The sequence below is a fragment of the Marmota flaviventris genome, chromosome 5, assembly GCF_047511675.1.
Source record: "Marmota flaviventris isolate mMarFla1 chromosome 5, mMarFla1.hap1, whole genome shotgun sequence".
NCBI lineage: Eukaryota > Metazoa > Chordata > Mammalia > Rodentia > Sciuridae > Marmota > Marmota flaviventris.
The window spans coordinates 101,302,302-101,328,451 of NC_092502.1; the positions used below are offsets into that span (position 1 = coordinate 101,302,302).

General features: G+C 38.5%; 1 protein-coding gene across 4 annotated transcripts in view; it reads right to left on the bottom strand.

Annotated features, from left to right (window-relative positions):
• Rasgrf2 (Ras protein specific guanine nucleotide releasing factor 2) overlaps nt 1-26,150 on the bottom strand; it is a 237,289-nt gene that overhangs the window by 94,867 nt on the left and 116,272 nt on the right. For 3 of the 4 annotated variants that reach the window (XM_071612453.1, XM_071612452.1, XM_071612455.1), the window contains exons 13-16: nt 13,391-13,473; nt 8,550-8,798; nt 7,422-7,810; nt 1,386-1,514 (exon numbers count right to left, since the gene is read on the bottom strand). In XM_071612453.1, the coding sequence (XP_071468554.1) occupies nt 1,386-1,514; nt 7,422-7,810; nt 8,550-8,798; nt 13,391-13,473 (850 nt within the window). The remainder of the gene's footprint in view (nt 1-1,385; nt 1,515-7,421; nt 7,811-8,549; nt 8,799-13,390; nt 13,474-26,150) is intronic. The other variant, XM_071612454.1, reaches the window with a different exon arrangement.

A 26,150-nucleotide genomic window follows, 5' to 3' on the forward strand; every position in this document is an offset into this window, starting at 1 on the left:
GGCAAGAGGATGTCAAATTCAAGGTCAGCCTCAGAAATTTAGTGAGACCCTGTCTCAGTGGTAGAGCATCCCTGGGTTCAATTCCCAGATTCCCACAAAAGGGGAGTTCAGTTAAGCCATGAAAAGGATGATAATTTCAAATAATCTTTACGTAAATTAAAATTTTATTTGTGAATACAAACACATAATAAGAATATAAAACAGCTCTCATAAGAGTAACAAAGTGAACAGCATTTAACTCTTGCTTTGATAGAATCTTGCTACCCTGGGCTTTGATCACAATTGTTCTAGGTTGCAGTGAACCTAAGGGACTTGCCCTATATGGCAATGGTCAAGAAGCTGCCAAAACCTGGGTTGACCAAGGCTCTAAGAATAGTAGAGGGATTTGTCTAACTCCATAGTAGTCTCATGACATGCCAGGAAGGTCTAGCTTGTCACCTTCATTTACCAGGAGCACCTAAATGGCAGAGCGATCCATAATTGACCAGGAGCCTGAAAGCCCTGGAAGCTGACATCCATCAAGGTAAATCTTCTGACAAACAACTATCCCTGACCCTTCTAGCTGCTTTTGGAGTCAGCGTCCACCAATGGAATAGGCCACAAATGAAATGCCCACTTGGAGTCATGCACTTTATCTTTGGCCAAAATGCTCTTGAAGCATGAATATGAAAGTCAAAAAATGCCTCTGCATTTTACTAGAGTTACCTTGGGGTGAATCTTGTTTCATAATTGTATAATTTTCTCTTCTGATTTGAAATAATTGGATTAAGGATAAAAAAAATTTCAAAAAAACAGTTATTTAGATATATTTATTGGAGCAGTGAGTGGGGAAAATGAGAATAAGAAAGATTCCTACTTTTTTCTCTGATTTTTCAAATTACAGGATCATACTTTACAAATTTCATAACCGTATATAAACAAAACATACCGGTTTTTTCCTGCAGCAATAATGTTGGGTTCCCATGCAAATAAACTTTATTTTAGATGTAAGAGTGTCATTAATAAGATTTCCCCAAATTGTGATATCCCAGATGAGCCTATTTATATAGACTACACTTGAACTCATGTTAAGGAATCAGAATCTGGCCATGTTTTGGTAAAATGGCACTGATATTCCTAGTCATAAGCTAGACATGCCTTCTGATTCATATTATTCCATACAAAATGCAAAGCAATCATGAGAGCAAACAAATATCCATCAAACTGAAGATACATTCTCTAATCATTTATTTTCCCACTCTTTGGTCCTACAGTTACATTATTCGTTTCCAATTAGATTTTACAACTTATACTAAAATGTACTTAGAGGAATAAAACAGTAAAGCAAAGCAGAGATTCAGAACCAGAAATACCTTTTCTATTTGAGTGCCTTTCTGAGCTCTTACCTCCAGGTTGGCGATAGCGGAGGTGCCGGGGAGTCGAGGGGGACCTGCAAGGTGAAAGTTCTGTGGCATCTGCTGCTGGGGAGCTTTCCATTCCTGCTCGGTCTGCTGGGGCAGACTCCAAGACTGCTGCTGTAAAACAGCAGAGATTTCAACAACCAAGCCATGAATTCCAGAGCTTCTTGTTAGTATCATGCATGGAAATGGAAAAGTACATTATGGAAATGAGCGTTTCATATTAGTCTACATTTTAAAGGACTTTAACATTAAATCAGGGCATTCTTCACAACAGAATGCTAATGACACTAAAACTAAACATGGATCTTCTCTAATGGTATCCATCTGGCCTTGTTGAGCCTTGGCTGACCCTAACTGACCCTGGCCAGTCCCTTCCATCCAATCAATAACAGATGTTAAAAAGAACAGGGGGCTAAGCGATGGATCACCTGCCCTCTAGAATGTTTGGCTTTCTTGGAGTGGAGAAAGAGGATCTTTTTTCAGATTATAAACCAGAATGGGATTCAAATTAGGACTTCATTACTTCTTTGCCTTGGTCACATTCTTAAGGGAACCAAAGTTCGAATTTCTAGCAATATGCCTACCCAAGGAAATTCTGGGAGCTCTTAAGAGATCTAGAGCTGAACTGTCCAAAATGGCAGCACTCACCAAATATAACTATGTAAATTTATTTTAACCAAAATTAAAGAAATATTTCAGTTGTCCATTTGGACTAGCCACATTCAATGCCATTCAATGCCACCTGTGGCTAGCACCTACACTATTGAACAGCACAGGTACAGAACATTTCCATCCTACCAGAAAGTTCTACTGGGTAGCTCTGAGCTATAGCTACAGATCAACAAGAGCATGTGGAAATTTTTTAAGTGAACTGTTGAGCTTCTTTACTGTAGCTAATATCCCTAGAATAAAAGTCCCATCATTCTGAGGTCACACTTACGCTACTGCTAATGACATTTCTTTACCCCTTCCACTGGTTTGTTGACTATAACTCCGTGTATGTTCTTCCAAGGAAATATATTACCAAAAAGTTAACAAAGGTCTAACAATTCTTCCATTTCTTTTTCCGTAGGCTGTTCATTAACTCCCACTGATCTAATTTAATTTTCACCTCCACTAATCTTCATTACCCTGGTCAGCTGAACTACTTCTCTTTTCATCCCATTCAAGATTTCACTAACTAACTGTACAAAATCCCTAATGACTTCATATAAAGACATTTTTACACTTGCATATAATTTACTCCCTTAGAAATATGGCCATAATCTCAATCTTTAGCAACTCAAAGGAGCTGGGGAAGGGAAATGGTTAGAATCTTTCCTTGAATGACATAATTATAGGAAAGCTGGCAAAGATGCAAGATGCAGACAAAAAAAAATCAGTGCTTAGCTGTTAGTTTTATTATTTTCTAAATAACTCCATCAAAACTCAGTAATGGAAGGCATCTGCTCTGTAAGAGCAAGCAGAATACCAAATGCATGTCCTTGGTCTGATCCAACCATTCATTCATTCTTCTTACACCAATGAGAAAATCTTTAGTCGGCAATATGCTGAACCCAAAAAATTAGCCAGGGAGACAACCAAACAGAACCCCAATTCCCTGAAAGAGCAGGAAAGCAGAGAATAATACTGCTAGCTAACAGGCACCTACAGGGAGAAGAAACCATGCTAGCATGGTGGGGTGGGGAAGCATTTCCTTCTGGCTTGTTCACTTTCAATCAGCTCCATGCAAACAGCTTTGCCTGCAAGATGAGTGGGCAGATGTGAGCTCCAAACAAATGCTAAAATCGGGAGCACGTTCAGCCCACAGGCAGGCAATTTTCAAACTGAGAACACAGAAACAGACACTGGTGCCGTGGGCTATGGACAAGTTGCTCAGCCGTGGTCTGAGTGTATGCCAGGGTGTGTGGGGCCCCAATACAGCAAGCGGCCCTTTGGCTCTGCTTTCTTGTCTGCCATTGGTCTTTCATTGAGAATCCATCATTGGGTGGAATTTGAGTCAGGCTGAGATTAGCTTTTTAGAAACACCTGAGTTAGAAGAAGGTGGGGGAATGCCTGGTATTAGGAAGGTAGGGCACTAGTGAATGTTGGGGAACCTGCAACAGATTTAGGAACTAGGTTGGGGGAAAACTAAATTGTATATTTTTAACCTAAAATGTTTATTACCTGTCTCATTTTGAGGGAAATGTACTACTTCTCTGCTTTTCCTTCATGCCATTTCAAGTTCTCTTGCCAGAAATATTATAATGCTGGCGCTATCACTGCCGTGACAATAAAACTGAAATTAGCCTTCCTTAAAGCACATGCTCTGAACTGTCTAGGTGGATAGCAGTGAAAAAGACCAATAGACTTGGATGGACCTCATGGGAACATAGGTATTAGACAATGAGATTGTGTGGGGCTGTATCCTGAAATGAAGAGCAGAAAATGTATCACCTCTTGGCACAGGATTCTTACTCAAGTTCGCCAACTTTTAACTGTTAACATTATGCAAAGCACTCGTGAACATCTTTCAAATTAAAGACAGATCAGTGTCACCCTTTTCTTTGCCAACTGGAATTTTCAGGATTAGACAACAGGGTTAACAGAGCAGCCCTCTTGACTCCCACAGACAGCACACATATGTACACAGACACACACACACACACACACACACACACAGCTATCAGACATGCTGAAGAGATCATCCATGATCTCCCTAATTCTATTCATGGCCAGTATTGCCCTTATGCCAATGCAGAATGAAAGAAAAAACTAAGTCTACAGTTCCTTTGTTTACCTATTATGGAGAATGCCAAAGATCTATCATAATCCCAGTCTTCATTCTAAGCATTTTTGTTTTTTCACTCACAGTGTTTTCTTTTCCAAGTCTCAATAGCAAGGAAAGATGTGCCTGTTCAACCAATCTATTCCTGGTTTTGATATGAATTGTGTAATTGATTACATTCCTGTCTCTATTCTGTCACTGAGAAGCTCAGAACCAAACTTAGGGGGGCTCCAGTGGCTGTTGAGGGCCACTAGCCATACCTCTGTCCTCACATAACTTTTCTTCCCCCCCCCCTTGCCTGATTTTCTTACCTATTTTATTTTAATCCAGTTGTACCATGTGTCTCTTTGTACTACCACCTTTAATATTCCTAGGTACGTTGGGAAATAAATGCATTAAAAAGAAATTAAAAGACAGCTATAGAAAGGGAAAAGAAAAAAAGATCAAAGTAGACAGGAATGAAGAGCATAATGGAAGAATTAGTGGGGTTTCTGGGGGAAGGTGATGGTAAAAATGAGAGCTAAGGGGAGATGTGTTAGTGGGTGGATGTGCCTAAGAAGCCCAGGAAGCAGAGAAGCTGGTGTCTCTGGAGCAGAGTTTGGCTCTGTGGTCTTCATCAAAGACCATGGACCCCACCTGTGCACAATCTTGGTGTTTCCCCATTACCCAGAGTAGGAGAAGCTCAGCATTTAACATGACCTGGAACTGCAAAATGACATTTCTAAGCTATGAAAATTTGCATGAATTAACTCTTGAAAACTTAACTCTAAATCATTTGAGGCAAATACTGTGTGATTCTACTCATATGAACTTCTTAAAGTAGTTGGACTCATAAAAGTTGAGAGAACTATCATTTCCAGGGGCCTGAAGAAATGAGATATTATTCAGTGGGTTTACTTTCAGTTTTACAAAATGAGAAAGTTCTAGAGTTCTAATGTGAATGTAGTTTAATAAACAATCTTAATTTGAAAATAGTTGAGATAGTAAGAAGGAGAAAGAGGTCAAGGAAATCTCTTAGGTGCATTTTTATTGGTATGTTTAAGTTTTCTTGATACTAAAAAGCCCTAAAAAGACTAATAACAGGGTCTGCTCTACAAGGCTGACCATGACATCAAAACAGGGCAAAAGCTACCCCTTCAGGAGCAGTGATGTCTCTGGCACTTGGAAATGTGGTCAAGGTGACCATTTTGCTCTTTGTCCAGAAGATGGCCCATCTCCTCCCTCCAACATCCATGTCTATTTTTCTTGGCTCATGTCAAAGACACATCCCAATTCTGCTCAGCCAAATATGCTCTCCCTGCTTTTCCACTTCCAGAGCACTCTGTCTACACCCCTTGCATCATCTACTCTTATAGTTGTGTCTATAATATCCACATAAGTAGAGTAGGAGGGGTCGGGTGCCATCCTATTTACCACACACTACCCTTATGAACTCTAGCACACACAGTACTTGGCACAGAGACTCTTAACGACTTTGCCACATGTGGAACAACAGACCTCATCCCAGACCCAGGAGCTATCTCACCACACCCTCAGAGTTACTAACATCTGACACCAATCTGCTTGTCCCTAAAGCTCCCCTAACTCAAAAGAACATGAGGATCCACATTTACCTTGAGATTTCTCCTTCTCTTTATTGTAATCCCATAAAGGAGGAGAAAGAACTTTCCACACGTTGGGAAACCCCCACACTTCCCAGGCCACATGGCCCCGGGGAAGGTGGAAATAAGCCATCCCTCCACAGTGTTGCCCAAGCCCTGGTGCTGGATGAGGCAGCTGACGCTCTCATCAGCTTGCCGTGGCCTCATTATTTCTAGAAGAATCCATGGTGATTTTGCTGACGCTTGTTGTTCTAATGACTTTTTAATTATCTTCCCCCTTTCCTCCTCCATAGTTGCTAACTTGTCAATTTAAAGAATTTCTTGTTAAAAAGGGTGCTACTGTTGATGATGACAACCACTCCAGTTAAAATTCCATCAGATACTTCACTCGGGAAAGCTTATTCAAATGATCCAAGTGAGAAAGCACATAGATACTTCCAGCAGGTAGAAAAGCAAGGGCCCATCTGGTGATCCTCCTTGAAATCTGAACACTTTGTCTGATCTGTTGTCTAATTTTTATGTTATCAACAAATAAATCAGATATTAGACAGAAAAAAAATGTTCTTTGTTACTTTGGCTGTGAAACAATGTTGATATGCATCACAGAAACATTGAATTTTAAAAGCTGTAAGGATCGCCGCCTACAACCCCCACTTGTACCAAGCTGAGGACGATATGGTGACACACCAGGCACCCTGAGTTAGTTCCCAGAGTGTTTTACTTCATTCCCTCATCTAACAAAAATCTACTTCCTGCCAGGCAGTGGCCGAGGCACTGAGGAAGCAGGAGTGAACAAGACAGACAAGGTTGCAGAGTTCATGGAGCTCAATTGGGTAAGGCTGCCCAGGCAGAGGCCTGGGCCAGAATGGCAAGAGGTTCCCAAGACACAAAAGGGAAATCAACGTGACTGAAGCCCACCAGATGAGGGGCACTGGCAAGAGCAGGGATTGGAGAGGGAGAGAGCACTGAAGTCTCACAAGATCTGAAAGCCGTGGAGGAAGAACGTTCCTCTAAGAGCAATGGATTGCCGTTAGAGAATTTAAAATCATATATGCTCTAATCCAGATTTTAAAAAACCATTTGGCCATGTCAAGGATAAATGAGACTATCTTCACTTTGATTTTTCTCCCAATACCTATACTATGGTATGGATCATTGCCCTCTTGACTAAACTGAAGCCATCTTTGTGCTTCCTGTCTAGGTCATGCTCAACAGGGAAAGGCTGGGAGCAATACAGGTGCTTAGGGCAGAAATGGAGGTGGAGGAAGAGTGGAGGGCCAAGGTCACGGATGGGGGTGCCCACATCCTGCCTCTCCACAAAGTAGCCTGGTAGGCTCTTTAGCCAGCCAGCCTCACACCAAAGTCCAAGAACTCTCCACTAATATCACCCACATGTACTATTTCTCCCTTGACAACTGCCTACAGGGAGCCTTTTGACTGTAGGGAATGAGGAGAACTAACTCCGCTCCTGGTTCCACAAGGGCTAGAGGAAGCTACAGGAATGTTCTCTTCTAACTAGCCATTGTATCCATTCTACTTTCTATGCAGAAGTAGAAATGCTGTGAAGAAAGGGAGGGAAGGTTCCAGAAGGAATGGTGTGGAAGCAGGTGGCAGCAAAAGTGGGTGTGATCAAGTCAATGTGCTGCATAATACCTTTTTGAATACTTCGTTTTAGCTTGTTACACAGATCCACGCGGGGGTTATCTACATTCTCTTCTACGGATCCCGGGCTTTGCTCTGGAGAAGAGAGGCCTCTGCTAAGATCCAACGGTACTTTACCAGTGTGCGGCGGTGGGGATGCTGTGGGGCTATGGGTGGTGGTAGGACTGCTGGATGTCGAGGAGGTGGTCAGGTCCAAGGCTCCTATCCTTGAGTTCAAGGGAGAAGTCAAGGACAGCTTTCTGGCCCTCACTGGGGAGGATGTTCTGGACACTGCCAGTGGTGGTGGGGAAGAGAATTTGCGACACAAACGTGGGGATTTTCCATCCACCAAATGTTCACCTCTGTTGTTCTGACTGGTAGCAAAAAACAATTCCAGTGACCTGAAAATAACAGGAAACACTATTAACAGATTGCAGCCTAGTGATGATGATGTCCCAACTGTCATCCAAGAACATGCTCCCTACATTTAAAGACTACGAAACCATCACACTTCTACTATTGCATTTTCCTTAATCTAAATGTCACATGTGTGTCATGCACCTGCCAAAGGAACACAGACACCTTTTAGTCATCGTCTAACCCTTACTACTAAACGGAGGTTGCAAAGACCAGCAGCTAGTGTCTGGGGCACTTATCAGAACTCAGGCTCTACTCTAGACCCACTGAATCACCTGTAATTTAATAAGACAGTCCCTCCATCTGATTCTTATGTATATTAAAGTATGAATAGTACATCATCAAAAAAAATAGAATAGTCTAATGTAATAGACTGCTTCCAAATAGTTAAAAGCAAGCAAAAGGGGCTGGGGTCGTGGCTCAGTGGTAGAGCACTTGCTTGGCCTGTGTGAGGCACTGGGTTCAATTCTCAGCACCACATATAAATAAAGGTCCATTGATAACTAATAAAAATATTTTTTAAAAAGCAAGCAAAAGCTACTTGGAAACTTCGGGGTTTTCAACTTCTTCCCCTATGTGTGACCTTTACTTACCACCTTCCAATGGGGCAAGGGACATAGTGAGATCAAAAGCAAGCCAGTGAGTGCCCTAGGAGCTACTCTGAGGACCTGGGCCGTTCATGTGGACAGTGACACAGGAACTGAAAGGACAAACCCGGTGTACCTGACAGGGATGGAGGTGAAGGGCCTCTTGTATATGTCAGAGAGCTTCGCCAGCACCACAGTGGCCGTGGTGAAAATGCGATATGTATGCAGGAAGGTGTTGAGGAAATCGATGCTCAGAAACCGCAAATCAGTCAGCCGCTCCAGGAGACGCTCCACGCTAGCATAACGGATCTGGGGTACTTTGCAGGAGTTAAGGGTTTTACTGAAGCAAATGTCTGTATCATCTTTATGAAGACGGGCATCAGACCTATGTGCAAAAAAGGGACATGTTAACCAAACCAGGATAAGGCTCCCTTCTCGGCCACTGAGTCCTCCAGCATTTATAAACTCACTCCTGTGTGGGCTTCCCACTGCATTCAAAAGAAGATGGACAATCGTACATGCAGATATGACACATAGGCATAAAAGCAGGCTACAAAAATATCAGGTATATTTAGGAATATTTTTATGGCATTATAATTGAAGAAGGCTAGAATTAATTGTGGAGGATGTAATAATAACTCATTTCACTATGTGGCTTCCTTCTCTTTCTAGTTGAACCATATTTTATTAGGAAAATGAAAAGCCCTCTTTAAGGAGGGGAAAAGCATCTCTTATGCCCTAAAAAGAGAATTTTGCTTAAAAATATCAGAAGCATGCTTAAAAAATAGCAGTTGACACCCCAAAAACACACTGAGGAGGAAAAGACATAGATATTACTGCTATATGATTTGGCATTTGACCTCTGTAATTGGCTCTTTAATTTATCAACTCTCCCTTGGTTCTTTGTATTAACTGATTACTGTCTGTTCTTAATTGTTTCTTTCCTATACTTTCTTCCTAGGTTAGTCTCATTCTTTTTCCTAACTCCTTGAATTGAAAGCCTAATTCATTCATTTCATTCTTCCTGGCTTATAAATGTATTTAAAATTTCAGAATGCAATTTAAATCATAAATTGTAAGTGAAAATGTTACATTTTCATAATGTTTTCAATATTCTGCAATATTAAAAATGTTCTCATTTAAAAAATAGCTTCTGAGACAGATTCCCCTAAACAATACCTACCACTGCCACCACGAAATACCCTGCTTCTATCATTCTGTGGAATCTCTCACCTGGGGGTCCCCCATTCCTCACCCTAGGGCACTGCTCTGGCAGCCTCTCTAGTGGACCATGAAGACTGCCAGTAGCCTTCACTTCCACTTCTGAGGTCCCTTGTTCCCCTTCATTGCTGCATGTAACAAGCAATCAGCAAAGTCCTGGATTTCACCATTTAATTAAAAGGATATGATATGGCACCAGTGACTTTCAGTGAGCCAACTGCCTGCTAAGAATCAGTTGGCTTGTTGTGAGCACTTTTAATTAGCCCTTTTGGCACTTCGAGGGATGTTAAATTATATATTTATTTCCTTTGACTAGAGAGGAATCAATAGCTTTCTTAGCTTGCTCCTGGAAACTTCCCAGTCCAAAGTATGCTCAGTGCAGGTGGGAATACTTCTTCTGAAGGCCTGAAAGAGCATTTTAAATGACCAGCTGACTCCTGCTGAGGAACTGACTAAGGGTAGCCTGTTAGCATTAGTCATATTATTGATCTTAGAAATATACAAGTGCATTTTTTTTAAGATTGTTGAAAATAGTGTGGCTCTTTCTGCCACTCACTATGTAACCCTCAATCAAGTTTATTTTTCTGGTTCTTAATGTTCTTATTTGTAAAAAGACCTGAGTGATGTTTTTGAATCCATCAATCGATTCCAAAGATGGTTTAATGAAAATAAGCAATTTTTCTCCGATTGTTTTCCACCTAAAACCTCAATTTTCTAAGAGAGTTGAGGTCAAATATTATTTTTTGAAAACAGCCTTAGCTAGACATCATTTAAAGGGATATTTTCACCTAATAAGTGGTTTTGCATTCTAATCATAGTTTTGAGCTTTGCATCTTTTGACTATAATTAGTTTATTCAAAACACTAGGAGGAAAAAAAAAACATGTTTCCAGAAGCATAAAATTAAATTAAACTAATTATGCCATTGTCCTTCAAAATTGTGACTGTTTTCATTTTAAGGAAAAGAAATTAAATATTATGAAATTACTTAATTTTCTTTTATTATACTGAACTAGAATTTACTTTATTTCCCAAAGGACAATCAAGAAAGATAGAATGCATTACTTAAGTCTCCTAGGATCACAGCAACTCCATTTTGGTAAACATAAAAAGCAATTGTAAGAGATCAAAACCAAATCACTTATTACAATCGGTAAGTTTTAAAAGGAAGTAAGTGCTTAGAAAGTGCTGCCTTGTCAATAACAAGACATGGTTCCAACAGGATAATTTTTCTTTTAACTCTGAAACACATTTTTTGTTTGTTTGTTTGTTTGTTTTGTTTTCATGGCTTGTAGCCAGGAAGACAGATGTACAGGGTAGCAGAAATAACAGAATTTAAGGTGGAATGGAGATGGCAAAATCACACTCTTTCCTCTGATTGAGTGACAAGCAGGCTCAAAGAAGCTGGGAGAACTAGAAAGAGTAAATATATGAAACTTAACTCTGCTTGAGGAATACACCTAGTGTAGTGTAGATTTCTTAGCTTTAATAGAAAATCCTTATGGGAGGGGCGGGGAGGGGGCTCAGTGGTAGAGTGCTCGCCTAGCATGTGCGAGGCCCTGCGTTCAATCCTTAGCACCACATAAAAATAAATAACTAAAATAAAAATATTTTTAAAAAATGAAAATCCTTATAGCCCAAGAGACAGGATCTCGTCTTAGCAGGAGAGCAGTTCCTACTCGTTTAAGTATCGTATACTCTTAAGGCAGCAAATCTTGGTCTGTATGAAAGTGATGGTGCAAATGGACATGGATGTTGGTAAAACTGCTGTTGTGGGCACAAAAGCCACAACTGGTCAGGTACAAAACTAAAGGATTCTTCTTCTTCCACCTCTCCTCCTCCATCATCATCATCATCATCATCATCACCATCATCATTATCATCACCATCATCATTGTTCTATTGTTTTGCAGGCTGGGCCTCGTGCATGCCAGGCAAGCCCTCTACCACTGAGTTATATCCCCAGCCCGTTTTTGTTATTATTTTTTTTTTTTAAGTTGCCCAGGCTGGTCTCAAACTTGTGATCCTCCTGCCTCTGCCTCCCACTCAGAGTAGCTGGGATTACAGGTGCGTGCCACCACACCTTTTTTAGGTCAACACAATGCATGTATAATGGATGTTCAGCTGCCCTCGGGGTAGGGGGTTATAATTACGCTATGCTGTCTGACTCACACATCTGTCTCAAAAGCAGTTGGACTTTCATGGCTGTCTAACCTTCAACCAATACTTTTCATGAAGAACAAAAATCATATGTATCATTTTGTGAAAAATTAAAATTGGAATCCTGTGGTTAAAACAAAATGAAAATAAAATCTAAACCCAATGATGTAAATCCAAAATTTAAATCATGATTTGGACCTTCTGTCTTCACACTCCATATTTGTTCTTAATCTTTTTAAAAAAATATAATTATTTTTTAGTTGTAGTTGGACACAATACCTTTATTTCGTTTATTTATTTTTATGTGGTGCTGAGGATCAAACCCAGGGCCTCGCATATGCTAGGCAAGCACTCTACCACTGAGCCACAACCCCAGCCCTGTTCTTAATCTTAGCATCATACATTTTTAAATAATCTGGTGTTTAAAAAAATACCAAATTAAAAACTTATAAAATTGTATGCAAAAGTAACTTTTGCATTAGAGTTTTAAAATGGCCCTTCCCAAAATATTTTAAGATTTGACTAATAATTTTAAATTATATCATTCCTTAATTGAATGATATTTTTTCTATAGCTATTTTTGTACTACTATTATGTACTCTGCCTTCATCTGATGCAACAAGTTCTCAAACTTGTACCACAAGGATCATGCTAACTGTAGTTAATATCTGTCAGAAGAGGAAAGTTATCCTTCCAAAGTTAATGTTATTTACTGTCTTAGAATAAACAAGTCAGACCTCAAAATATCCACACAAGAAAGCAAGAAAGTCAAACATGTTCTTGGTTTCAAAAAGCCTTTTGTTTTGCAAAATATAACCAAATTGCTTTTTAAAAATGCACTTTACTCTTGGAACTGGGAAAGCAATTAATCAAAAAAAAATGAAAGTAAGGAACAATTTGGTCCTTTTCAAAACACTCCCAAAACAATTTCTGAATTTGAAAACAAAATAGTATATGGAGACGAAATGTAATACAGAGAGTTCTAGCACATATTGATGTAACTTCTCAGTGTAAACTACAGTGTTCTTCGGGATCCCTCTAAGATATAAGACTTGCTTTGCTGAGACACTTACAGAAGGATAACAGCCCTAACGTCAATAGCTTCTGGTCCAAAGCAGATAAAGGCAGGGGACAGAAGGTACCATGGCCAAGCCAGTTGATTCATGCTAGGTGTGTTCAAAGTCTAAATGTATCTCCACGGCCAAATCTGCATAACATGATTCATGCCCACTTGGAGGATGCCATGTAAGTCAGCCACACCTTGGTCCACCCTCTGACCTTAGATACATCTGGCTGTCTATTTTGATATTTTATATTAAACTTGAACATCTTGACAGGATTTTGTCCTGAGTGATGGAGTATGTAACAGTATGAAAAACAATTTTTCTTTCCTATAAGTCAATAAACTATGAATATGAAAAACCATTTTGATAACCTTGCTATTTATAATGGCATAACATGAATTATCACATGACTGTCAGCAAACATTCTCGATAAGAAGCAGAATTCTATTGAAATGACTATTTTATTCAAGGTTTTACATTCTCTGCCAATTTGATCTTGATTAAAACATGAGAGAAAAGATTATTGCACTTACTTAATCATATGTGGCACAGTAACTTTGGAATTTTCTTCAAATACTATAGTCATTAAACCATTACATCGTATATTGTCCACACACTGTGAAATTTAAAAATAGGCAATTAAAATCCACACGAAAATCTAAACAGATCTTATATTCCTAGAAATGTTTAGAATCAAAACACAATTTCATTTTTCACCTGTGTATGTCTCTCTCTCTCTCTCTCTCTCTCTCTCTCTCTCTCTCGCACACACACACACACACACACACACACACACACGCACACCAGCAGCAACAGCAGGAAAATATTACACATTGATGAACAGATTCAATATCCATATCTCAAAGCCGTGCATCTACCAAATGCCTGATAAATACTGTGAATATGTGAATAGATATATATTTTCTCAGAGTGTGTTTCCCAACAGTTCTGACCATAATGTCACATTTTAACAAGTCTCTGGTAATTACAACACGACTTGGGAGGTTTTTATACCTTCTGATGGATCCTGATGGTCCCTGCTAAATTCACTTTCTGCCACCAGAGGCGGTATAGAGTAGTCAGATTAGAAGCAGTGCCTTCCTTGGATGGAAGTCATCTTGTCTCACCAGCCAGCTCTGTGCCCACTTCTCAGGTATCTTTTTGCCAATAAATTCCCACATTTTACTAGTTTGTCTAGCAGTTTCTATTGGCACCATGTTGGGTTGGTGAGGGGGCAGTGTGTAATTTCTACTGTTTCTGGCATGCTTAAAGCCCTGTAACATCTTTTTTCTAAGGGGAGAAATCAGGAACTTTTGCTAATTTTCTGTTTTCTTTATTTATATCTGTGCCCAATCAATTTTACAATTTTCCTCTGCAATGACTTTGGGTTAGAGAAGGATTTGTTTTGAATCATAAATATTCCCTTTGAACAAAACAGGAAAATGAAAAAAAAATGTAAACAATTTTTAAAATCATAAATTGCTTCTAGTCACTAGGATACCATGTAGTGCTTTGTGATTGCAATTCAGTGGTACAAAGAAGCTGATTGCAGTATTACCTCACGTAGGTCCTGATTTCAGGACATTTTACCCAATGTCCCATAAAAGAGTGAATGTGTATTAGAATATCCTTGATGTTTCCTAACTTGTCAGTCTATTTAGTCTATTAACCATTTTTGTATTTGCTTCTCCTTAAAATTAACATTAAAATTTTCCTTAAAATTTACTTTCCTCGCATCTTATGCTAGTGTTTCAACTACTAGATATAAAGGATTCTAACTTATAGAAATAGAATATTTTAAAGCTTCCTTTAATACATTTCCTCAAACTATAGTATCTAGAAATAATTGTGAGTTATGTTTTTATCTAAATAATTATGGTTGCTGAGCATGGTAATGCACTCCTATAATGCAGGCTACTCAGGAAGTTGAGGCAGTAGGATCTCAAGTTCACTGAATCAGTCAGGGTCACTCCAGGTGGGCTGGCTACTAAATAACCAGAGAAAGAGAGAGAAAATACCTTTCTGGGGGTTCAGTGATGGCTCCTCAGCCCTAGCTCCCACAAGGGAGTCAAGAGAGGTAGGCAAAAGACAGAGAACATGCCTGAAACCCAATTTATTAGGGCAGAAAGACATTTGAGAAAGTTCAACCCAAATAAGGCAAAGGATTGGGTTTCAGGGGGTTGCTTGTCAGCAAAATGACTGACAGCTTAGAAAGCCACACCCATCTCAGGTGCTGTGTGGGAACACAGGCAGAACAAGCAAAAAGGACACATAGTTCACACAGCCCAGTCACAGCAACAAGGTCAGTTCAGTCCCCAAATGTGCATAGCTCACACACAGAGCCCATGGCTGGCTCACAAGAGGCAACTTATTGAGACACTGTATCAAAATAAAAAGAAATGAAGAGGTAGCTCATCCATAGAGCAATTGCCTAGCATATGCAAGGCCCTGGTTTCAATCCCTAGTACCACTAAAATAAAATAAACAAATAATAAATTACCTAGCTACAACTTTAGTTAGATGTGCTTATATGTGAATTTATACCCCATCTTATTCTAACAAGGTAGATTACAAAAACACATATAATAAAACAAAAGGCAAGATAGATGAGATCAGAGGAAATCTGGAAAATGGTAGGATGAAGCCTGGACTGCAGCCACACATATTCCTTATGTTGGGAATACTTAGTTTAAAGTAGTCCACAAAATTAGTTGGACTATGGAGCAGCCAACACAAAGAGGGACACATGGTTAGCTATAAGAATCACATTTTACTCCAAATTCAATTAATCCAAGTCTGAGACCAGAGAGGAAAAAAAAATCTCATGGATTCTCATAAAGAAAATGTTCAATAATGTAGTGAACAGGTCCCTCAATAATATCGTTAAAGTGACTACAAGATTCACCAAAACCGTTTTTGTAAAATCCCTCAACATTGCTTGAAATGTGAAATTCTAAATGAACATCCCTAATGGTGAGCCCCAGAGTATATGATCTAGAGCCCCATCCTTCCTCAGCTGGTCTGGTTCCAAGAACAGGCTTCAGAAAAGGGTCCACACTGTCTTCTGCAGGCTGGATAAATGATGCTTCACTCATCCTAGTTCATGTCAGTCTTGAGACCAGGAAGTCGAAAATGATATTCTCCCCAAAGTCCTGAAAGTGAGTTACATAGTCAGTTTTCCACCAGGGAGCTAAGCTGCTAGTATATGGGTATCCTTGGGTCTGAAAAAAGGCCACACCACCTCTATCTGAGAGCACTCAGTCAGGGTCTGATGAAAATATACATCAGTGACCCCACTGCACAGTGGGAAACATAGATGGAATACAGAAGAGATGAGGCCAGCTGATACCTGTGTGTATCAGGGAGAAGAGAGCAAGAGAGGGCTGAAGAAGTGAGGTCCTGGGAAAGAGAATTTAGAATTTGGAAGTTGGGAAGACACTGAGTGTTTCAAGGTACCTGGTTTATTTTGAAAGATCTGAACTTGTCTTGCGGAGGTAATCATTGGCAAAAGGGGAGGAATGAATGGGATTATCAGAGTGAGTAAATGCTTCCCATGAGGCAGATCATGGGAATAAAGAAGAAGAGGTGAAGATGAATATTTTGAAGAAATAAATAACAAAAACTGGTGAGTTACTGAATAAATCCAAGAGAAGAAGAAAAATAAAAGTAAAAACTAAAGATGACCCACTGCTCTAAGGCAATTTTAAATTTTTCAGAAGCAAATATGTTTAAAAGTAATACTATGGCCAGCTGTCTTTTGAATGACACAGAGTTTAATCAAAACCAGTCTGTCTTTTGAATTCTCAAAAAGCACCAAGAAGATGAACTCATGATATGGCAGAGGAGACTGTCTTACATTTGCATTTATTAAGGACTTATGCAGCAAGACACTGAGTTAAGCTCTGAGAGATGGGGGTGGGGAGAATATATGAAGGAGCTTCAAAGATAAAGCAAGTCATTTCAAATTCATTCACTTTCCTATTCCCAATGGGAAAAAATGGATTAACATTATTTTTGTTTCTATTAAGCTATGTAGGATGGCTGGGTGGGAAATGTAGGAAAGGTTTTATGGAAAAAGAGGTTGTACCTAGCCAGGGAGTGGAGGAAGAGATACTTCACTCCAGGGACCTTCCCAGATATACCTTAGACTTCTTTCTATCCTCAGTGTCTCTGGGACACAATAAAGGTGCCCTTTGGGTAATCTACACAGAAACTGGATAAATGGAGAGGTGATGTTTGGTGAGACTTGCAGAAAATGAACAATGTCCCTTCAGTTTCCCTTAACATTCTAAGCAGATGGCATAATTACACAGACAACAGTCCCAGGACAACTACACAAGCAAGAACAGAGGTGAGAATCTGCTGAGTCCACACACACCCAGCCCAGAGTTCCCACACAGCTCCAAAGAGACAGCCATCCTGTAAGTGAAGCACAGGTGAAGAGAGGGTGAGCACAGGAGGTGGCTGGAGGCAGAGATGGGGTCACAAGAATGCCACATCCCGGACAGGAGCTTGGAAGACAGATTTAATTAACTCCAATTTCTTAGGGATTCAAACCCCCTGGGGATCACAGAAATTGAGTATGTACTGCAAGAGTTATGAGCATGTTGAGAGAAAATCCTGATTCCAGATAGGACCTTGAAATCAAGCTAACCCTTTTAATTGGCTCACATGTTTAACAGCAAGCCACTGGGATGTGGTAGAAGAGGAGTTTTAAGATTCATCTGGAAGTAGCAGCGAAAAAGGAGGAGTGAACAGAGGCTGCAGTCAGGGACTGGAAGGGTATCAGGCTGCCAGGTGCTGGTCCTGAGACAGCAATCACAGGACTGCAACAGGCTTGAGAGCACGACACAGACTGATGGTTCACGAACACATAAGAACTTGCCATGAGTAGGACTCTGACAGTGTGAAACAAAATACCTTGAGTACAAGTAAAAAAAGGGAAAAAGGAAATTGAGTGAGTACTGAATCTGGAAACTCAGCAAATATATCCCTGGATATGAATTCAAAGGGTATTTCACATTTCATGTACCAGGTCACAGGAGAAAAAAAAACAGAGCATTCCAAAAGTCACCAAAGCTGTGGATCCATAGCCAGGAAGACAATCCTCCACGAGTTGGCCTTGCCCATCCACCTCCTGGAAACCAGACAAGGACCAGCCCTTGCTTCTGAAAGAGGGAACCAGGAGGAAAAGCGTTTCAAGACCAGTCTGCCCATTCAATTATCCAAAGACAATTTGCTTCCATAGTAACCACAGCAGCCGCGATGCCAAATGCCTAGAGTTGAGAGATGAGCCCACTTCACAAAGCCAAAATGGATCTTTCTTTCCTATCACTGACAAAAGAAGCGAGTATTTCCTCTTTCCTCCCTCACCTACTACTGTGCCCATCCAGAGCTCAGTGACTTAGGACCCGGGAAAGCTTTGCAAAGGAGAAACAGACAAGACACAAGGAGATATTTTTGATCAAATACAGCATTACATGGAAACAGCTGAGGCAGAATACTACATGAAATCTGAGAGAGCAGAGAGAAAATAGTTCATTCGTTTTTTACACCTAATATGAATACACTTTAGGGTGCTTTCTCAGCTGAAATAACAATTTCTTTAAAAACATGTAATCACATAAAAGAGAATTGAAAAGGGAAAATAATACTTAATATCAAAAATTAACTATCACAAAACAATGAGTAATGAAGAAGTTTTATCTTATTAAAGATATTTATTTTGTAAAAATCACTATTCATCTAAGAAATAGAATGGAAGAGGTCTTCATTTTTTTTTCCTTACCTCTCTACCTTCACAAATGTAGGGATTCATAATTTGGAAATTAAGAGATATAGACAAAAAGAAATGAATGCATACTTATTCTTCATTTTAATGTTTATATGTTTAGTTATGAAATAATTCAAACATACAGAAAAGAATGAGGCATCCATATTCCAGTCACACAGACTTAACTAATATTAATACTTGGCCATATTTGCTAGAAATCAACCTTTTTCTTCTAAGGATATAAAAACACTACTAACACAGCTAAAAGCCCTTTCTTTTGTTATTCCACTAGGCTCTTTCCAACACAGAAATAACCACTATCCTAAAACTGATAGTATCCTTTCATCCTTCTTATCTCCTTTATTTCACTATGTATTGCAACATACAATGTTATTTAAATTTTTTAAATTGCCAGTACAGTGACACAGGCCTGTCAAGTCCAGCAACTCAGGAGGCTGAGGCAGGAAGATTGCAAGTTCAAGGCCAGCCTCAGCAACTCAGCAAGGCCTTTTCTCAAAATTTAAAATATAAATAAATAAAAAGGATTGGGGATATAGGTCATGGTAAAGCACCCCTGAAATCAATTTCCTCTCCAGCACGCAAATACACACATGCACACACACATGCAATATATATATATTATATATATATATATATATATATATATATATATATATATATATGTATATATATTTGTATTTTTTAACCCAACATTGCTTTTTGATTTATTCATATTTAATCTACATCATTCACTCATCATTTTAATTACTGTATAGCCTATGATTTAAATATACATATTTAAACATAGATTTTAAACATAAATATTACAGTTTATTCAATCTTATATAAATACATTCAAGAGATTTCCATTTTTCTGTTCTTTCAAAGATATAATGAATATATTCTCCTTATGAAAAAGTTTCTACCTTTCTATTAATTTTTCATAGGTAATCTGTCTTTCTACCTTTTAAGATTTTTCTTTTTGTGTTTGGTCTTCTATAGCTTCACCTCCGTGTATCTGGGTGAGGTTTTATTTGAGTATATGCAGCTTGGAATTCTATGTTTCTTCAATATGAAGACTCATTTTACATCCATTTTGAAAATTCCTACTCATTTTAACTTTGAAGATTGCATCTTCTCTTTTCTCTCCAGTCTCTCTTTCTGGAATTCCCATTAGATGTATGTTGGGCTTTTTAACTCTATTCTCTATGCCTGAATCTCTATTTCATATTTACCATCGCTTTATCTCTCTTTGTTGTGTTGTAGGTAATTTCATTATAAACCTATTACCTGCTTGTTTGTCTTCTCAACAGCTGTGATTGATCTGCTGTTTTTAATGAATTTCCAATGAATTTGTGATATTAATGTCTATAGTTCCCATTTTTAGATTTTTTTTTCAATGCTGGGAATTGAACCAGGGCTTTGTGCATGAAACACTATACCACCAAGCTACATCTCCAGTCCACACCCCCAACACACCTGGAGATTGAATCCAGAAGGGTTCAATCTTATTTTGAGACAGGGTTTCCAAGTTGTCCAGGCTGGCCTTGAATTTACAATCTGCCTGCTCCTCCCAAGTAGCTGGATTAGAGGAGTGAGCCATCTTGCCCAGCTACCAATTTTAGATTTTCTAGTTGGTTTTCTTAGCCTTGTCCTTTCTACATAGTGATGGATGCTTTCCTTATGGTTTGCTTCTTCCTTTCTTAATTCTTTTCTTTATTGATGTTATTATATTTTAAGCATTCTTATTCTACAGTCTTCTAGAAAATGTCACCCTATTATCTGAAGTTCTTACCATGCTAATTCATCTATTCTCGGTGTCTGCTGAATCCTGCTCATGATAGGTATTCACTCACAGGATTTTTGAGATTCTGTTTGAGCTCAAGTCACAAGCCCTGAGTACAGAAACATTCCCAGTGGAGTGGATTTTTGTTTGCTTCTATAAGTTTCTTGAGATTTCAACAGTCGAAAGTTCTTTTTATAGTAATTTCTCAGTTTGAAATTTTCACACCATGTGAATATTGTAAATCTGAATTTCAAATCCACGGGCAAGTGATACATTCATTTTTTAAAAGGAGATTTTTAAAAATTCAGAACTCAAGACAAAGACAAACACCCTTATTTCTTTCCTGGGGCCAAAGAGTAGAATTTTAAGTCTTGTTTCACTCTCAAGAGCATCCTTCCAATGTCCAGGCTTTAAATGGAGATTCTCAATTACTTTAATGGGCCCAAGGCTTTCTCTTGCCCTTTTTATATGTAATACTCCTAGGGCTTGGGGCCAGTTTCCAACCTAAAATGATTCCCAAGTCTCTAAGTCTTTGGCTTATAACCTTTCTGATTTGGCTTTAAGTTCCTTAGTTTCTGATAACTAGAGATTCCCTTCCTACTGATAAATATTACCTATGTATTATTTTTTTTAATTTTGCTGATTCTCTGTGTTAAACATTTCTATTTTTTGTGGCTTCAGGAGACCTAAATCAGCTTAACTGTCCTCACTGCCATAACTTGAGATTAATTTTTTATATCGAGAGAGAGAGAGAGAGAGAGCACTTGATTTATGGGACCATTTTTGTATATCTCATATCCAGTGTCAGGTCTCATTCACAAATCTAATTCATTGTGTGAAACATCAAAATTATTTTCAACAGGAATAAAAAGAAATTTTTGCATTCAAGTTCTGGATGAAAGAACTAAATATACAGGCAATCTGAACCAAAGCCCATAAAACCTTGCAATGAGAAGTCATATTTTAGTTATGTAAAAAGATCATTGAAACCTGGCACACAAACTCTAATGAATCATGGGATAGAGCAATGGATGGATGGATGGATGGATGGATGGATGGATAGATAGATAGATAGATAGATAATAAATAGATGATATTGGAATAGAGGAGTGGTTTTTAATATGTTATCCTTTTCCCCCAGACAGGCTTTAAGGACAGTGTAGCATGAAATTTAAAAAATGGGTTCCTGGGCTTTGGGTTCATCAACTGTATTTCAACCAGAGTATTCTACCTCTATCTCACTTTTATTTGGGACTCCATAAAGCTTCACTGAAGAAAATGTTCCATTCTAGAAAAAAAGTTAAACTACAATAGTACAATAGAATTCATATATGCCATATGTGTGTGTGTGTATGTGTGTGTGTGTGAATATACTTATAGTGGAAGATGTGATTGGCTGTCTGTATCCTTAGGTTTGGCATCCATAGTTTCAACCAACTGTGGATGAGAAATATTCAGGTAAAAAAATTGTATCTGTATGGAACATAAACAGACCTTTTTACTTATCATTGTTCCATAAGCAATACAGTATAACAATTTTTCTCACAGCATTTACATTCTTAAGTGATCTAAGGATAATTTAAAGTATATAGGAAGCTGTATGTTGGTCACATGTAAATGCTATATGATCTCTCATAAAAGACTTAAGCATCCTCAGATTTTGGTATCCTGGTATCCTGAAACCAATTTCCCAAGGATACCAAAGGATGGCTGTGTTCATCATTATATAAGCATGGACCTTGGATGTTGGATAGGAATGATGAAGTCTTGGGAAAATGAATACAGTTCATTGAGTTAAGAAGAAATATAAAAATAAGCAGGGTGTCAGATATTTTTAATGCCATAGTGACTTTATGTTAATTATAAGAGACATTAAAATTAATTGCATAATAAAAGCCAATTCCCAGATCATAGATAATATAGCTCAGTTTTTAATGACTATGGTGGGTCTGAGAATATGTGTATTCACAAAAACCTCACGTGATTTTGATGGAACTGGTCCTTGGACAAATGTTGAGGTATTCAAGAGTCTTGCTTAAGGCAGTACCTGTCCAAAAGTCAGTGGTCCACTGTGTCACCATATTTTTTGCCTTCTCAATTCCTCTAAGTAACAGCAAAAAAAACTTAACTTCAATTTTTCTTTTAATTCACCATTTTTATGTTAAAGTAAAAATTCCCTATGCATTCCAGAGCAACTATTTTAAGGGAGAAAGCATGTCCAGTATGCTACAAATTTGTCTACACACGTCTAAATTTTGGCACAAAATAATAGAATTCCTGCCCAAACCACGAAATTCAGGGGTGAATTTTAATTCTACATTTTAGTTAACACTCATAATTATAGCAAAATCTGTTTAACACACCATTATTTATGATGGTAAGACAAGTGCAAATGAATGCACTGTATTGAAATGAATGGTCAGCCTCTGATCTTTCCCTATAAATAGATGAAAAGGGAGAGAACTACTGGTTGAGACCATTAGCCATTTGTACATTTTGTTGGAGGTGCCAACAGTTAATTATGGTCTTACTGGTATAACTAAAGGAGTAATTAATCATTCAAGTTATTGTTCCTTCCTAAAATGAGAGAGAGAAAGAGAAAGGGCCAAGTCAGAAGTCTTAAATTTTGCAGAGTTCCTTATATGAAACTGATATTGTATCAATATGCAGGAAGCACTTCATTGTCTGGTTCAAGGTGGGGCTGGGCTTGTGGCTCAGTGGTAGAGTGCTTGCCTAGCATGTGTGAAGCACTGGGTTCGATTATCAGCAACACACTAAAAAATAAAAACAATGCATCCATCTACAATTAAAAGTATTTTTTAAAAACCAGAAGCAGGTATAATTAGTATGATATGGTACAATACAAAATTTAAGACTTAAAAAAATTAAGAGAGACAAAAATTTAAAAATATAAAATAATGGAAAACATATTCATAATTTAAATTGAAAGAAAATATTCATTTCCCCAGTCTATACAAATATTTCTAATCAATTTATGTTCATCTTTATGAACAGAAAAGAAACAGAAATCATGAAAATGTTAATCTCAATATTTACAGAAATGAAAGTTAAAACCACTAGAAGGAAAATCCGTTTTCCTATGAAATAAGAAATGATAAATGTGACACAACTCAGCTTTGGCAGGATGTGGAAGAAAATAACATAGATACCTTATTGATGAGGTAGTGAAATGATGAGTTACACATTTCCTGAAGTATTGTAGCACTCTGTGAAATCTTCAGTGATGAAATCATGGAAGAGATCATGCCCTCTATGCTAACCTTATACTCTTTGGGGGAATGTATACCGAGGGACCTCGGAAAGGAGAAAAACTCCTGCACAAAGATGTTTAGCACCACAGTACATATTAACTCTAAAACCTGGAAACAGCTCATACTTCAAATTTCAAGTATTTGGAAAAAGCTATAAAAGTGTTAAAATAACATGGTAGACTATATATGTGCACATGTATATACACACAAATTTATATGCATGCACAGATATATATCTATATGAGAGAAACCATTGTGAAGAAGTTTGTGGGAACATAGAAATAAGTAAATGAGGTAAAAAGTTTAAAGGATGTGTATATATATATATATATATATATATATATACCCTCAGAGCCACACTGTAAAATTATTTCTTTATGGCAGTATTTTGAGGACCTTAAAGGTGGAAATCATTCTTCAGGGCAAAAGTTATTTAATTTAATTGTGCAAAAGTGATCTAATAAAGCTTGGTAAACCATGGAAGTTTAGAATGGCATCTAGCATATGGGTTCAGGAACTGCATTTAAACAAAACTTCTCAGGTCCAGCTAAAATAGGCTACCTGTGGAAAACACTTTGGTACACATTTTAGTATGCTGCATGTGGGGAATATTTCTAGTTCACTTTTGTGTCCTTACTCCTACATATGCACAATAAAATATTAAACAGTACATTTTTCAAGCATTCAGTAGGCTCATCTTATTAATAATAAATGGGTCCAAAGATATACAGTTGAGAGGCTTATAAATTCCATGAATATATTTGTAATTTCCCCCATATATGGAAACGCTTTAAGCAGAGGACCAAGTCAGCTGAGAGGCAGGCCTCTGGGCAGCAAGCTGGGCTCAGTCAATAGCAGAACATTCTGTCCCTACCACCCACCATTCAAACCCCTCACCAGCAAAATCCAAGTGTCCCAGAACATTGGCCACCCTACCTAGCCTTTAGCAGCAATTAATATGTGGGCTCTCCTTTCTCAACAAGTTGTCTTCCCTTGGATTCCACGACAACACCCCTTCCTGGCTGTCCTCCTACTATCCTGGAGTAGGATAGGTTCCATCTGCTGTTCTTCCTGACCTGTCTTTCAGTTCCTGGTCCTCTTCTCATTTCTACCTACACTTCCTTCCTTAGTGATCTCATCTCACAGTTTTAAATACCACATGAATGATGAAAAGTCGCCCACTTGGACCACTCCCCTAAACACTAGCTTCTATGTTGCACCACTTATTTAAAACTCAGTTTGATTGTCTAATAGACTTCTCAGACTCAACATATCCAAAAATAAACTGATTTTTTTGTCCCAAAATCTCATTCCCCAGCAGACTTTCCCATCTTGGTTAATGAAAACTTCAGTCTTGCAGTTGCTCAGTCCAAAAACTCTGGTGTCATCCTGGACTCTTCTTTCTCTCTCATGTCCTATATCTAATGCTAGTAAAATCCTGCCGGTTCTACCTTCAAAGTGAAACTAGAACCAGAACCCTTCCATGTCTTTACAGCTGCACTCCTGCCATGCTGGTCTGAGCTTTCAAATCTCTCTCTGGATGACTGCCCCCTTCTTCTAATCTTGCTCCCATCCCTCAAGGCTACAATCACCACGGCAGTCAGTTAAAGTAGTCCTTTCAAAATCTAAATCAGGCAGGCCAGGCATGGTGGCTGCACTCCTGTAATCCCAAACATTTGGAAGGCTGAGGAGGAGGTTTGCAGGTTTGAGGTTGGCCTCAGCGACTTAGTGAAATAAGGGATAAAGGTATAGTTCAATGGTAGAACATCCCTGAATTCGCAGTACCACCCCCCCAAAAAAACCTGTCAGATCATGGAATGCTTCCACTCCTTGATAGCTTTCACTGACTCAGAGTAGAAGCAAAAGCCTATTCACTGGCATGGAAGCTATCATGATCTGGCTCCTGCTACCTCTTTGACTATTTCTATTCTCCCTCTCATCACTCCAATTCAGCCAAGCTGGCTCTCAAGTATCCCTCAAAATATGTCATTCTTCAGCTTTCAGATCTTTGAAATCACTGCTTCTGTTTTTTTGGAACGACTTTCCAGAAAAAGTCATTCATATGTGTCCACATGGTATCCCCAACACCTACTACATTCTTGGCTTGCATGTCTTTACAAATATGTTCACGGAATTTACATGCCTCACAATAGGCAATAGTGCACCATGTTAGAACTGTATCAAGCCACACTACCTACAGTAACCCAATCCTTACCTACCTATCACTAACTGTGTGTACTCATTTACTACATTTATTGTCTACTTGTTTGGTCTTCCCCACACTAGACTGTAAGCTACACAAGGTCAGGAAATTTTCTGTTGTTTTGCTCACGATACATCACAAGTATTCAGATAGTACCTGGCACATCATATCACTGCATAAATACATTTGTTAAATGAAAAAGAAGAAAACCACAAGAATCAAAGCCACATAATGTCAAGGCTCTGTGAAGATAGAAATT